Here is a 14,822-nt window from a genome sequence, read left to right on the forward strand (position 1 = left end):
AAAAGATTAAGTTCAATTACATTTTTCCTCACTGGTCTTCAATATAATAAGTATTTTTTAACCTTTGTGATTATGATCTGAATTTGGACAGGCCACTCTCTTTTCCCAGAATTAACAAAGTAACTTTATCTTAGTTAAAGCAAATTATTAAATAACACTTAAATACTATTTCTTAGAAGAATGCGTATTTTTTTAGAGGTCCAGATGAAATTTGTATTAATTTGCTTATACCTGTTTAGGGAGTGGCAAAAATACGATATATCATTAAGAACAAACAAACAAACAGTGTGGGCAGTTAATGGGTGAGTCTCATACTACAGAGGCTTGGGACCTATTTTAGTGTCACCACTGATAATAGGTATAGCACCAAACTGAACTGATTCAGCTTTGGAAACCAGAGAGTTAATGTAATGCAAAAAGCAGTTTCTTTTAAGTTGCTAGTATTAGATACTGGATCTCTGTTTCCATCGTTTTTCTGTGCTTTAATTGTTCTAATTACTTCTTACCATTCATTTTCCATGCTGCCTATGATGAGATAAGCATGAACACAATCACAAGCTGGATTCAGGAAAATGAACTGGCCTGTATTACTCTAAAATATAAAATCTGAAATTTCCTAGTTGAAAAGTTTTCTGATCCAAACTTCTCTGTATAACGTATTGAATAGTTTCAAAGTTGAATATTTGGGCTTCTAAATGCAAAATGTTTTTAGGCTAATCAATATGGATGGCCATGAAGATTTATCAAACTATACCCTGAGGTACCCTAAATAGTATAAAACATTAGGATACCCAATTTTCAAAGAATAATTTACCCTACTTCTGTCTCATTTATATGATTCCACCTCCTCTTAGGGATTTTTGACCATAATTTAGGTTTATAATTTAATGTGTTTATTGATAAATAGTTTTAAATGCCTTCACGGTAATTCAAAATACAAATCATTTATTATTTAATCATTATAACATTTCAGGGATAGAAAGAATCATGCCAAACCATAAAGAAGACTACAGATAAAATACTCCACAATGATGTGGGAACATCTGACTCAACAGATTTGTCTGAGGGGAGGAGAGAGGGAGGGATGGGGAGAGAGAGTGAGTGCACAAGAGAGAGCGAGAGAGAGAGCACGAAACTGTGTTAGCTTGGGGTATATTTTGTGATAATAGTCAGATTAATTTTATAGCTAACTCATTCTACCACACCTCACATGAAGAGAAAAAGAACCTCCAAAATAAATCTTGATATAATATGACCCACACTGAGAGCTTCAAGCGTTTTATAAAAACAGAATCCAGATGAAATATGGCCCCCAGTAGAATGTGATTACACAGTGAGCACACATTCTTATTACACAGGACATCAAGGCTCGCATTTCCCATCATTAGAGTCCCCTTTTGAGATTTTTGGAATGGGTGGGCATTCCAAAGTTAGAAAAAAAAAAAAAAAAAAAAGTAGATGCTTACTAATGGATCATGGATCATCCTCACACTCAAACTAGCCTAGTTTTCTCATGCCACCAGTAGGTAAAATCAACAGGAATGATGGTCTGTGTTAAAATAGAATTTGTCCAGTACCATGAGATAGTATCTTACATGTGAAGCATTGAAAATGTAATATCAGTTCATGATTTAGAATTCAACTGCAGATTACAGTAAAAGTTTATTCTTGCTTTTTATGTCTCTAGTTATAGCATTCTTTTATCCATTTGAAAACTAGTAAAATATCTTAGTCACTCAACTCTATTTTCCTAATTGACACCCTGGTATTCAAATGTTTGGGGAGGCACATATCCTAATACAGAAGGCCTTTATAATTAGACATGATAAAGTTCTTATTTTTAACACACTTGTCATAATAAATGACACTCAGCCTGTCACCATGCCATTGCTTATTTTCTTTATAGAATTTTCTACATCATGACATTATCTTGTTTATTTTTGTGTCATTTGTGGTTTCCATTTCTCCCACTGCCCAAAAGGTCCAGGAGCGTTTGACCTTGCCTATCCTTCTTTGATGGACCAGTTTGTTCAGCAGCACCTAGCACAATGCCTGATGTATGGAGGTGCTTGTTACTAGTTATTAAATTCATGAGCAGATGAATTAACTAAAATGTAAAAGAAGTAATAGAGAGATTACTTAATTTCTCTGAAACACAGCTTTCTTGTCTATAAAACTTGGATTAGTTGAACTTAATCCAAAAATTATTGAGATTATAATTTTAAAAGTAAGAAATTATCTTAATTCATTATACAGTAAACAATATATGCTTAATCTGTGTTAGTTCATTTACTTTTATCTTTGAACAGCATACTACCAAGGAAAGTTGTTATCCAGAACTCAGACAACTTGTATAACCCAGGTAATTCCATTATGTACTTTGAATTACATAATGGACCATAATTTGTCAAATGCTTGACAACTTGCCACCTCAGTTGCTACCTTCCTTATTCCTTTCATTTCAGTACATAGCTCCATATGTTATACTTCTATATAAGAGTAAAAAGAAATACGATAGTACAGGATTAAATACATTAAAATTGCAAAGGTTACTCAAGTAACATTGATGCATCTAAAAAGTGTTTGGCATTCAATCCCCTTATTTTACCATCAGGAAACAGGCCCAGTGTTGAGTTGAAAGACCTTGAGATCATCTGACTGCAAAAATAGAACAGATATGCTACCATTAGTCAATCACTCCAGAACTTTGACACTATGAATGATCATGCCACTTTCCTGGAGAGCTTAAACTTATTCCTAAACCATTCTCAATATCCAGGGTTCCATTTTGATAGCCCTTTCCAATTGATCAGAGTGAGCATGCCAAGTGAAATCCATGTACAATCACATCTTGTCTAAACGTCTCACTTAGATTAGGTATATATAGGTTATTGAATAATATCTAAAATGAAACACAGGACTTGAAATCGGATTTTTTTACTTCAAATCTACTGATCCTCCTTTTGAAAAAATCAAATTCATTTTATTTATGGGATTTTTATTTCTTCAAGATAAATAACGAGTCATTACAAAATAAATGTAGACTTCAGAAGATGAAATGTAAAAGGAAATGTATATTCTTTTAATTTTTTAATTAGAAGTTTCAATTCTTATTTATGAATTTTTGTCTATTAAGACTTTTGCTTTGAGGTAATAACTTATTTATTTTTCAAGACTTTCAGCCTACTTTTAATTATTGACTTCATTTTCTGTGCTGTGCATTCAAAACTTAGTGGAATGTCATTAATAGCAAAGACTTGGAATCAACCCAAATGTCCATCTGTGACAGACTGGATTAAGAAAATGTGGCACATATACACCATGGAATACTATGCAGCCATCAAAAAGGATGAGTTTGCGTCCTTTGTAGGGACATGGATGCAGCTGGAAACCATCATTCTTAGCAAACTATCACAAGAAGAGAAAACCAAACACCGCATGTTCTCACTCATAGGTGGGAACTGAACAATGAGATCACTTGGACTCGGGAAGGGGAACATCACACACTGGGGCCTATCAGGGGGAGGGGGGAGGAGGGAGGGATTGCATTGGGGAGTTATACATGATATAAACGTTATGCACATGTACCCTAGAACTTAAAGTATAATAAAAAATAAAAATAAATAAAAAAAAAAAAATAAATCAGCTATAAATTCAAGATGATCTATAAAATCTAATTTAGTAATTCAGTTGACCCAATGAAACAAAGTATTACGTATTTCTAGAATTTTAGCTATGTCTTTGACTTTATATTTCCTTAATTTTGAAAGGTAATAGGTGACTTTCCTTATGATGTCTCAGAGGCCTTAGTTGTGGTGTCCAGTGAATTCAGAATCTTGTAGCAAGTTGTAAACAGTAGGAAAGTACTGGGTTTATCATTTTCTTAAAATTTAAGTAGTATAGAGTTTTACCAAGACTTTTTATTGGCAGTACTTTTCAAATTGTTACTCTCTTACATTGCATGATCAACTCATCTATAGACACTATTATATAATACACAAAAAATTGTATAACAAGAGGAAGTAGATGCATTTTTGGAAAAATATCTGGCTAGTTCACAAATGCTTTGGATCCATTCTATTTATTTTGATGTTTTACACATCTTGGTATTTTATGCATATTTTAAGGATTCATAATTACGAATAATTTGAGGTTTTCATGCTTTACAATGCTCTAAACAATCCCATAATATCTTCTGTAACTGTTAATAGATAAAAACAATAAAATTGTTAATGAATCTAATAATTTTAATAACATTAATTTTAATGTTAAAATTTTAATAAAAACACATCGTGTTTTCTTCATCTTTGAATAAATAATTTGACAATAATGACTTTTAGATTTAACATAAGGAAACATTTTATATGTTATGAATAAATGGTGTATATGTTCTCAAATGTTGAGAATGACATATCTATACCATTTCCCTTTAAATCTTTGGCTTATAGGAAACTTAAACATACATGTAATATTCAACACACTAGTCATATTGTTTAACCTTTTTATTACTTCTGTCTCCTCTATGGTTTTTCTTTAGTATTTCAGTCTTACTCCATATTGTAAGAAAACTTATATCCTTCTGGAAACAGCTGTATAGAGAAAATAAGTAACTTAGAAAATATGGCTAGATCTACTAAAAATATCTGCAAAACTAATTTGATGTAATATGTAGTTGTAGCTTATAAAATATATTAAGCATTATTTTTGGACCAAGCCAGTTTACTCATTTCATCTTCATGGTTTATATGCACCACTTAAAACAATTAGTGATTTGGGCATGTTTATGAGAAAATGTTTAGTATATATTTATAAGCTGCACTTAATTTTTTTTTTTTCTGACATAGCCTTTCTCTTTTTTGTATCCGTGGTGTTTCTTGGAGTGATGAAAAAACTGGGGGTTCAATTTGTATTTTAAATAAATCAAGTGATTCCTTTTTTTAGTTAGAATAATTTTATTAGCTCAATATGTTAACTAAAAAAAATTAGTGAGTACTATAAAATGAATATTGCTCCATTACCATAAAACGTGCTTTCATGGCAAGTAATAATTCTTATTAAGAGGGAAAGAGAAATGTGAAAAAATAACTTCACTTCAAATTTTGTCATGTGACCTGTCCAAAGAGGGTAAGCTTCTACCTAGTAATTAGAAGAAGTTACAGGAACATTTAAAATTCACACAGGCGCTATTTTCTGGCTCAGTTACTTTCGTGATACACCAATCATGGTGATATTATTTTAGTGATACATCAGTTGATGAAAACATCAATATAATATTGCATTGGATTACCTGGCTGAATACCCATTCCCAGCCTTCGTTCTCCATAGACCCGTGTGAAATAATAAGAATGTATATACCAGTCCCTGTCCCTGTAAGTAGGGATACTAGGAGAACTTTTCATTTTCATATTTGGTCTTTAAGCCAGTTCCTGACACAGAACTCCTGAGACCTTGGTAATTTCCTGGGTGATAGTAGTGTCTTTTGTTCCAATGAGGTGACTCTTTGTGGGATCCTTGAAGGAAGCTGGTCACCAGGAAGACCAAGCCATGACTAGAAGCTTGGGACTGACAGGCTCACGTTCCAATTCCTCGCAGGAGGTGGGGTTGCCAGTGGGTGGGGGTTGGAGTATATAATCAATCATTCCTACGTGATGCAGCTTCCATAAAAATTCCAGAACTGTGAGCTTCAGAGCTCCTGGGTTGATGAACACATCCATGTGCTGTGAGAGTGACAAGCCCCAACTCCCTGCCCTCTGGACCCTTGTAAATCTCAGCCTACCTGTCTTTTCATCTGGCTGTTCATTTATGCCCTTCAAAATACTCTTTGTAATAAATCAGCAGTAGGAAATAAGCCGTTTTCCTCAGTTCGGTGAGTCAGTCTAGCAAATTATGAAACGCAAGAAGGGGTCATGGGATTTGTAGCCCATTCGGACAGAAATTATGGATAACCTGGGGTTCTATTACTTGTGACTGGGGTCTGCAAAAGGGGAAAATCTGTGGGACTGAGCCCTTAACCTATGGCATCAGTGCTGATTTCAATGGGCATTGAAATTAAACAGTAGGACATGCAGCTGGAACGGGAGTATTGGTTATTGTGGGGGAAAACTATACATCTGATCATGGTGTTGAGTGTGGGTAGAGAAAAGAAAACTGCTTTTACCTTATTTGCCCCACTATTAAGAGAAGAGATTATCCAATTGAGGCATTACTACGATTGGTAAATGGCCTAAGAATCTGCTGGAAATAAATATTCAAGTATTTGGTTGCACACTTATCCAAACCATCCAAAACTTTCTTGGAAATTAAATAAACTCATAGAATAGATATGCTTCCCTGAGCTGAAAGCAATCATTTGTGTTCTGTTTAGATTTAACATTTGGAAGTCTTCATGGGGAATGTAAATAGTTCTGTTGTTGTTTGTAACTAATATCTGGAACAGTGTGTAGAGACGCTCCAACAGCAAAGAATGAAAGCTAATAGTGACTCTTTAGGGGGGAAAAAGCTTCCTGTGAATACTGTTTTTCTTTTTGTTTTGGAAGCAATGTTGCACAATGTCACTTTCAATGTAGGTACAATGTTGGACTGGATATATTGCTAAAAGCTAACAAAGTCCATGCCATTGCCTCAAGTCCTCCTGGATTGAGAGATCGTGAATATAACAAGGGAATGAAGAAATACACCAAATAAGTAATGATTAGCATGTGTTTATATTATATATATATATTGTATTATATTCACCATTGCATATACGTGTATTTTTGTGGGTAATTTGATTATGTATATGTAGGGGCATAAGTTTGTGCACATAGTAGTTTTTTTGTCCTATCCCAAAATATCAAATCAGAGTGACTCTAGAATGAATAAACTATTAGCTAATCGTTTGATAAACTGGTGATTTTATCGTTAACAATTCTTCAGTTTTATTGGTCATGTATTTAAAAGGGACAATACGCCCAGGTTTTCATAAGACAAGCATTTTATCCAGGATAAATATATGGATTAAGCTTGATATTTTTCAAACATACATCTTAATAGATTTTTAAAACACAGAATTGAAAACGTCTCTACTCACTAATACTCATACCCCTCTTTGAACTATTTTTCAAAACTCAATAAAATAAATGAAATGATAGCATGTAAGTTTTTATCCTCTTTGTTTTGACTATCACATTTAATCATGTTTACATAGTAGCACCAAAATTAGGACAAATTACAAGAATCACAGGAGAGATCTTAAATTGTATGAGCTCATTGCATGCTTCGAAAGGTCTCATTTCAGAGAAAAGAAGGTTTCCAACTGCCAAAACTTTGCTGCATTTTTCTCTCCCCCAAAATATACCCCAATTAAGTTCAATCTAAACAAAAGATACAATAGACTGCTTTTTGAATAGATATGTTATCTACAGTTTATAGGACAGACAGTCCGTTTCAATAGAAAAAGTGATTTTTACATAAAGCAAGATAGAGTACAAAAGCACAGCTTTTGTAATTTTGGTAATATTGCAATTTTACAAACATGTTGCATAGTATGTGTAAGAAAATAGTTCCATTTTTCATATATCTATATATACAAGAAAACATTTACATGAAAGTACAAAACAAAATAAATGAATAGTGGACCTGATTTAAAGAATTGTATAAATAACGAAGACACTCAAACTCCAAATTACACATCTCCATTGTTAATGAATGTCCTTGTCTATCTTTAACCCTGTTTGGCTTTTATTTATAAATATTCAAACAAATGAGATATTAAGACTGAAAAAGACAAAAAAAAGAACTACAGTTCATTATACCTCATTTCCTTTAATGGTTTTCATTGGCTTTCTCAAAATGCAGAGCCACCTCAGTTAACAATTAAAAAATAGCCCTCTGGTTCTACAAGTATTTCAAATTAATTTTATTCTCCAAATAATGTTCAGCAAGCAGTGAAAGTTTAAACTCAGCTGAGTAGATCCATGCTGGGCCCATTTTGGGATATGGTCTTTGTGTATAGGTTTTATGAATACCAAGGAGTTTGTTATGCATGTATAAAAGAAAAGTGGACCACACTAATGATGTTTCCCTTCTGAAACAAAAGCATTCCTTAATTTCTACAGCTAAGAATCCTCCAAGAAGGATGTTAACTACCTTATGTTATAATTATAAGCCCCCCTATTCATTTGAATGTATTAGTAGGAGCAGCAGTGTTTTCGAGCTAAATACAATAGAAATCCCATTCTTTGGTCTTTGACATTTAAACAACTAATAAATTGCAGTATAAAACAACATTAACAATAGTGTTCAAATAAGTTATCGATTAGTTTATGATTATTTAAAATGAATACAAATGCAATTTTCCTTTACTTTGTAATAATGATATTTTGCAGTATTCATTATGGTAATATACACCAGTACATAGAGCAAATAATTTCTCCATATGTCATTAAATATGATCACATGAACAATTCTTATTGGACCACAGCTACTTGAAGAATTAGGTGACAAGACCTCCATCATATAAAACTCAAATATGAATTTGGCTTTGATGGTTTTTATAGAAAATTTGGCCATTAAATACTTTCAATGATTTTAATAATTTGACATTATTATATTGACATTATCTGCTATGAAATATAATACTCGTATGCCTTAGACACTCTCCAGGCTATTCCTGCCTCATACAGAGATACCATGTTTGCAGTGAAACAATTTATTAGAAGTTTTATTGTATCAAATGCTATTTTTGTAAAATGAAGCATTCTCGAACTGAGTCTTTCAGATAGAATATGCAGAAATTTTGAATGGAATAAAACGTTATAAACAGTTCAGCAATTAACCTCTGTGATCACATTATCATTTCTTCAAAAGATCACTGCTTTTTAGCTTTACGGAGGTAATAACACATCAACAGAATGTTTATATTTGGTTAATATTTCTATTTCCTAAACAGTCACTTTAAATAAGACCCAAATGCTTTATTTTCCTTTTGAACGTCAACCATATTACTGAATCCTGTTAACCAAGCATGACTTTTCCAAAGGAACCTTAATGTTCAAATGGTCAGAGTATAAAAGGGAGTATAAAAAAGAGCAGAGGAAGTAGCATGCCAAAAAGATTTGCATTTCAACATTTATAAGTGACTTTTTAAGGTGCAGAAGGAGATCACAAATGCTAGTGCAGATATGGCTACTTAACCTAAGATTTATGAGTACTTCCTTAAATGAATCAGAAAAATTTAAAAATGAATGTGACTAAAGGAAATGTCTAGTTTGATATACCCCTCTCACAGATAATGGAACTGTGACCAATGTACTTAAATATATGTTTTAAGTAGGTAAGTTCACATGACTAGCCAGGGGCAGAACTAGAACTGGATTTGCTGGCTCCATTTTCCGAGATTTGAAGTATTGTAATCTAAGATTCCCAAGTTGCAGTAAAATTTGAAGTGTATAATTGTCTTAAACTCTTAGATAAATAATTATGTGACAAATTATAAAGCATATCATTCACAATAAAATACATATATTTTAGATATACATATGTGTGTATGTGTGTGTATGACTAATAAGTACCAGATAGAAATTTTGGAAATGTTGAACAAGAGAAGTAGGAAATTTGGAAGTTTTTGTTGCTCTTACTGTTTTTTTGAAGTTTTTAATTGAAATCTTCTGAAAAAGAATAATGTATCTTCTTTGCATCTTTCCTTTTGATCCCCCAAACCTGAATTCAAATACATCTCGGTTTATCCATTCCCGGCAAATAACTTAAATGCTAGCAGTACTACCAACCTCTTTTTCTTCCTCCCTTTGTTCCTTCCTGGACTACACTGAGTATGAAGTTATTAAGATATGGGTAATAAGCTTAGTCACATCTTTGTAGTACACTACAAAGGATTCATTTTTCTCAGTGTCATTTGGGGAAGATGAAATTTATATCATATAAGTAAACTGCATCATATTTTTACACATTGTAACATAAAGATGGTACTGGGAAAACAATCTGTTTGGGTTGTGTGCAATTAAGGGGCCACTGTATTTTTTTAAATGCTTTTTTGTGTTTGAATGAGGAAAAGGAGGACATTTGGGGCCATTCTTCTAAGCCTTCACCATAGGCTTGATCTCTCTGAGGCAGGGATCTTCTCTTAGGTTCAGAAATCTGAAACACCTAGTCAAATAACTTAAAGCAATTATTTGGTGTTGAATAGGAAAACCATCGCTATCACTATTTTGTCTGCTTTACTGAAAAGATTTGTTATATCATCTGGATACAGTCTGAAGCTCTCAAGCTTGTAAGTTACTTTTGAATTGTGTCTATACTTTTCAGAATACATTTGAATTAAAAATGTGACAGCCCCTCACTGGAATTGGTTTTTACATTTTTTTCATCTTTTCTCCTGTTATGACATATAATTTAAATTTTCAGTTTTCTCTTTTGCCTTCTGTAATATTTGTACGTGAAATTAGAACATGTCAGAATAGAAAGGAACCTCAAGAGACTATTTTATTCAATACGTTTGCTGTAAAGTTGGGTAAACTGAAGCCTGGAGAGATTCTCAAACTGCCTAAAACAGCTCAATTGATTAGAAGACGGCTGAGATTAGAAACAGGGCCAGTTCCTAATGAAAAGAATTATTCCCATTTGACTTAGAAAGTTTCTAATGATTTTAATAGAAGGGTGATTAGAACTTGAATATGTCTTAAATTACTACATAATGTTTTCCTTAAAAGTCCATAATATAGTGATTAGCACACGTAATTTCTCAACATTTCTTGTATTATACTTTATTTTGCAAAGACCAATGTGAGATTTCTTAAATTCTCATATTTTAATATAAACTCTTGTGTTATCAGATAACTTTGGAAGCAACTGTATATCATAATTCTTATTTCAATATTGATTTTAAAAGTTATATAATAACACCCAAATATGTCACATTTTATTTTAAAAATAATAAAAGTAAATTAGCCTTTGAACCCTTTTGCTGAGTACAGTGGACATGAGCTTTTTCAGTTATTTGATATGCTAGGTTATGCAAACAAGATAATTCTGGTCAAATGTTTCACTTTTCTTCTTGCATTGCCAATATTTCTCCTTTCACTAACCAACTCTTTTGCAACAAGTTCTAATCTCTCAGTTCACTCTGAACTGTAGAGAGCTGAACTCCAAAGATTCTACAGCCGTTAATCCCCAAAAGGAAGTTTCAACACAACTGTTGATTGATAGTGTGCATGCGGGAGAAACAAGTTGATTGACATGTGAAAGTTCAGGACTTACCTTATAGTAATTAAGTCATCTTCCCATAATAGGAAATATTTAATACAGTTTTACATTCTTTGACTCTGTAAGTTTCAAGAATTTGAGTTAAGGGGTGTTGTGATAAATGAATCTTCAATATTCTGGAGTTGTTTACTAAGAGGTCATATACAAAAATAAGCATTGGAAAATGAAAAGAACTAGAATTTTTGAGGTCAGTGTAGTTTAAGAATCTAATAAAAGTAAATACATGTTAACAGCTGAATAGAAATGGGAGTAAATTCCCTAAAATATGAATCTAGTGAAGTAAACACATTTTCAATGTTTATTAGCATTTGTTATTTTTACTGTTTAGTCAAGAAATTTTAAGTTAACTTCTAACTTCTTTAAATGTTAGCATCCAGTAAAAAAAAAAAAAAAAAAAAAAAAAAAAAAAAAGAATAATTCTGAAGATGATACCCCAATGGAAAGTGAATTTATTGTCAGCATTATGCATCACAATAGTATTATTTATTTAGAGGATGTCTGAATTTTAGCAGTCAGAATCAAGTGTAAAGTGAGTGGAGCAAACAAAAATTATACTATTAAAACCTAGGTGTAAAGGATAGCATGTGAGTTTTTAAAAAATGATCTATGGATTTAATACCATCAATATGTCCTTCCTAATCCTATCTTACATTGCAGTAAACTAGATGTTTTGTTAAAAGCAAATACGTCACATGCAGTAGCCATGTAAATACTATATAAGGCCATCCAGATCTGACAAATGACATTATAATGGCATTTTGTTAATTCTGTAAAGAATATATTGCTGAGTGCTTTCAAAATTACCTAATGTACAAAATTCTAGACTTAGTAGACAAAGAGTAACAACACACTGAAATTAAAGAAACAAAAAGAAAACTCAGGGAGAGATTCTGTATTGTTTTGTTTTGTTCTGTTTTGTTAAAAACCATGTATTGAATTTAATTTTTAGTAAAGCAAGCATTACATAATGCTTTAAAATTTTAAAGTTGGGGATAAAAGTTTACATCCAAAAAGATGAATGGAAAATTGTGCTTTCAGACTGTAGGATAAGTTTTCTTACAGGGTTAACCATTTCATCTTGCCATTGGATACTGGGAATTTCATTTATGTAATGTGTATATGTGCAGTTTATATCCAGTTCCTGCAAAAATCTAAAACTGTGTGCTTCACTTCGCGTAGCAAAGGCACCTATGTTATTCTCCCTTCTGAGCAAAAGTCTTGATCCAGTTTTCCTGCTGACCACGCTTTTTCCACTGCTGTGTCAATCACACCTTCTGTGTTGAGCAGTACAGTAAATCACAAGAGAAGGTGGTGGCGAATCCCTGCTCACACTGGAAGTAGCTCTGTGGATCGTTCAAAGAAGCTCTGGACTGATCACAAGGGAAACTTAGCAGAACTGTGAAGCAGACGGACAGGAACAAAAGGCTATTCTGGTGTGAGGAGAAATCAGTCACTTCAGCTCCACAAGCAGATGTTGCTACTGGACTGACAAGTGGAACCTACTCCTGCTGGAGAAAGGTACAGTTTGCCATTGGGGCAGACGCAGAGTTCATACACTGTCTGCCGAGAACTTGAGGAGCTGGGTGAAGAAGATGAGAAGGAGCCAGTTGGTAGATTTCCCAGCCTGATTGTCTCTGCATTTAAAAATATCTATGGGAAAAAAGAAATTGCATTTTAATTCATTTTAGAAATCTAAATTCCCCAGAGCATCGAGTAATCTACATCCCTCCTCAACATGGTCTAACAAGGAAGTCGACACAACAAACAGTTCTGTGGTTTAGCTGCTATGCTTTGTTGAACAATCAAATTACATTTCTACAGTATAGCCCGAAAGATCTGCAGCTATCTTCTCCTTTGGGAGACAGTGCATTCTGACAGAAAGCCTTCAATCTGAAAAGCAATATCATACAATAAGCTTAAGGGGTCAACCCAGTTACTTAAACACCACAGAAAATTAATTATTTTAACAGAGTCTCTCAATTTAATTTCTTAACCATGCCTGGTGTGCAGAATATGCAAAGAAATAAGGATGTCAGTGGATATGACAGTACTGAACAGGGGGCAATTAATTTTTAAAAACCTCAGTTTATTTTATTGGACTATATTTCCATTTATTTATATCATCTTTTTTTTTTTTTTTTTTGAATACTTTAAGTTCTGGGGTACCCGTGCAGAACGTGCAGGTTTTTACATAGGTATACATATGCCATGGTGGTTTGCTGCACCCATCAACCTGTCATCTACATTAGGTATTTCTCCTAATGCTCTCCCTTCCCTAACCCCTCATTCCCCCTGACAGGCCCTGGTGTGTGATGTTCCCCTCCCTGTGTCCATGTGTTCTCTTTGTTCAGCTCCCACTTATGAGTGAGAACATGTGGTGTTTGGTTTTCTGTTCTTGTGTTAGTTTGCTGAGAATGATGGTTTCCAGCTTCATCTATGTTCCTGCAAAGGACATGGACTCATCCTTTTTTATGACTGCATAGTATTCCATGGTGTATATGTGCTACATTTTCTTTATCTAGTCTATCATTGATGGGCATTTGGGTTGATTCCAAGTCCCTGCTATTGTGAATAGTGCCACAATAAGCTTACATGTGCAGGTGTCTTAATAGTAGAATGATTTATAATCCTTTGGGTATATACCCAGTAATGGGATTGCTGGGGCAAATGGTAATTCTAGTTCTAGATCCTTGAGGAATCCCTACACTGACTTCTGCAGTGGTTTAACCAATTTACACTCGCACCAACAGTGTAAAAGCATTCCTGTTTCCCCACATCCTCTGTGGCATCTGTTGTTTCCTGACTTTTGAATGACTGCCATTCAAACTTGCCTCAGATGGTATCTCATTGTGGTTTTGATTTGCGTTTCTCTAATGACCAGTGATGGAGAGCATTTTTGTATGTGTCTGTTGGCTGCATAAATACCTTCTTTTGAGATGTGTCTGTTCATATTCTTCGCCCACTTTTTGATGGAGTTGTTTGCTTTTTCCTGTAAATTTAAGTTCTTCGTAGGTTCTGGACATTAGCACTTTGTCAGATGGATAGAATGAAAAAATTTTCTCCCATTTTGTAGGTTGCCTGTTCACTCTGATGACAGTTTATTTTGCTGTGCAGAAGGTTTTTAGTTTAATTAGATCCCATTTGGAAATTTTGGCTTTTGTTGCCATTGCTTTTGGTGTGTTAGTCATGAAGTCTCTGCCCATGCCTATGTCCCGAATGATATTGACCAAGTTTTCTTCTAGGGTTTTTATGGTTTTAGGTCTTACATTTAAGTCTTTAATCCTTCTTGAGTTAATTTTTGTATAAGGTATAAGGAAGAGACCCAGGATCAGCTTTCTCCATATGGCTAGGCAGTTTTCCCAACACCATTTATTAAATAGGGAATCCTTTTCCCACTGCTTGTTTTTGTCAGGTTTGTCAAAGATAAGGTGGTTGTATGGTTGTAGATGTGTGGTGTTACTTATGAGACCTCTGTTCTGTTCAATTGGTCTATAGATCAGTTTTGGTACCAGTACCATGCTGTTTTGGTTCCGGTAGCCTTGTATTATAGTTTGAAGTCAGGT

At 33.6% G+C, this 14,822-nt stretch overlaps 1 protein-coding gene across 4 annotated transcripts in view; it reads right to left on the minus strand.

Moving 5' to 3' along the window:
• Positions 1–7,134: 7,134 nt before the first annotated feature.
• Positions 7,135–14,822, minus strand: part of SGCZ (sarcoglycan zeta) — a 1,239,166-nt gene continuing 1,231,478 nt past the window's right edge. For 3 of the 4 annotated variants that reach the window (XM_033225918.1, XM_033225907.1, XM_033225909.1), the window contains exon 7: positions 7,135–12,909. In XM_033225918.1, coding sequence (XP_033081809.1) covers positions 12,715–12,909 — 195 coding nt within the window. In that variant the 3' untranslated portion in view covers positions 7,135–12,714. The remainder of the gene's footprint in view (positions 12,910–14,822) is intronic. The other variant, XM_033225896.1, reaches the window with a different exon arrangement.

The sequence above is a fragment of the Trachypithecus francoisi genome, unplaced genomic scaffold (assembly GCF_009764315.1).
Source record: "Trachypithecus francoisi isolate TF-2019V2 unplaced genomic scaffold, Tfra_2.0 Contig01440, whole genome shotgun sequence".
In the NCBI taxonomy this organism is placed as follows: domain Eukaryota; kingdom Metazoa; phylum Chordata; class Mammalia; order Primates; family Cercopithecidae; genus Trachypithecus; species Trachypithecus francoisi.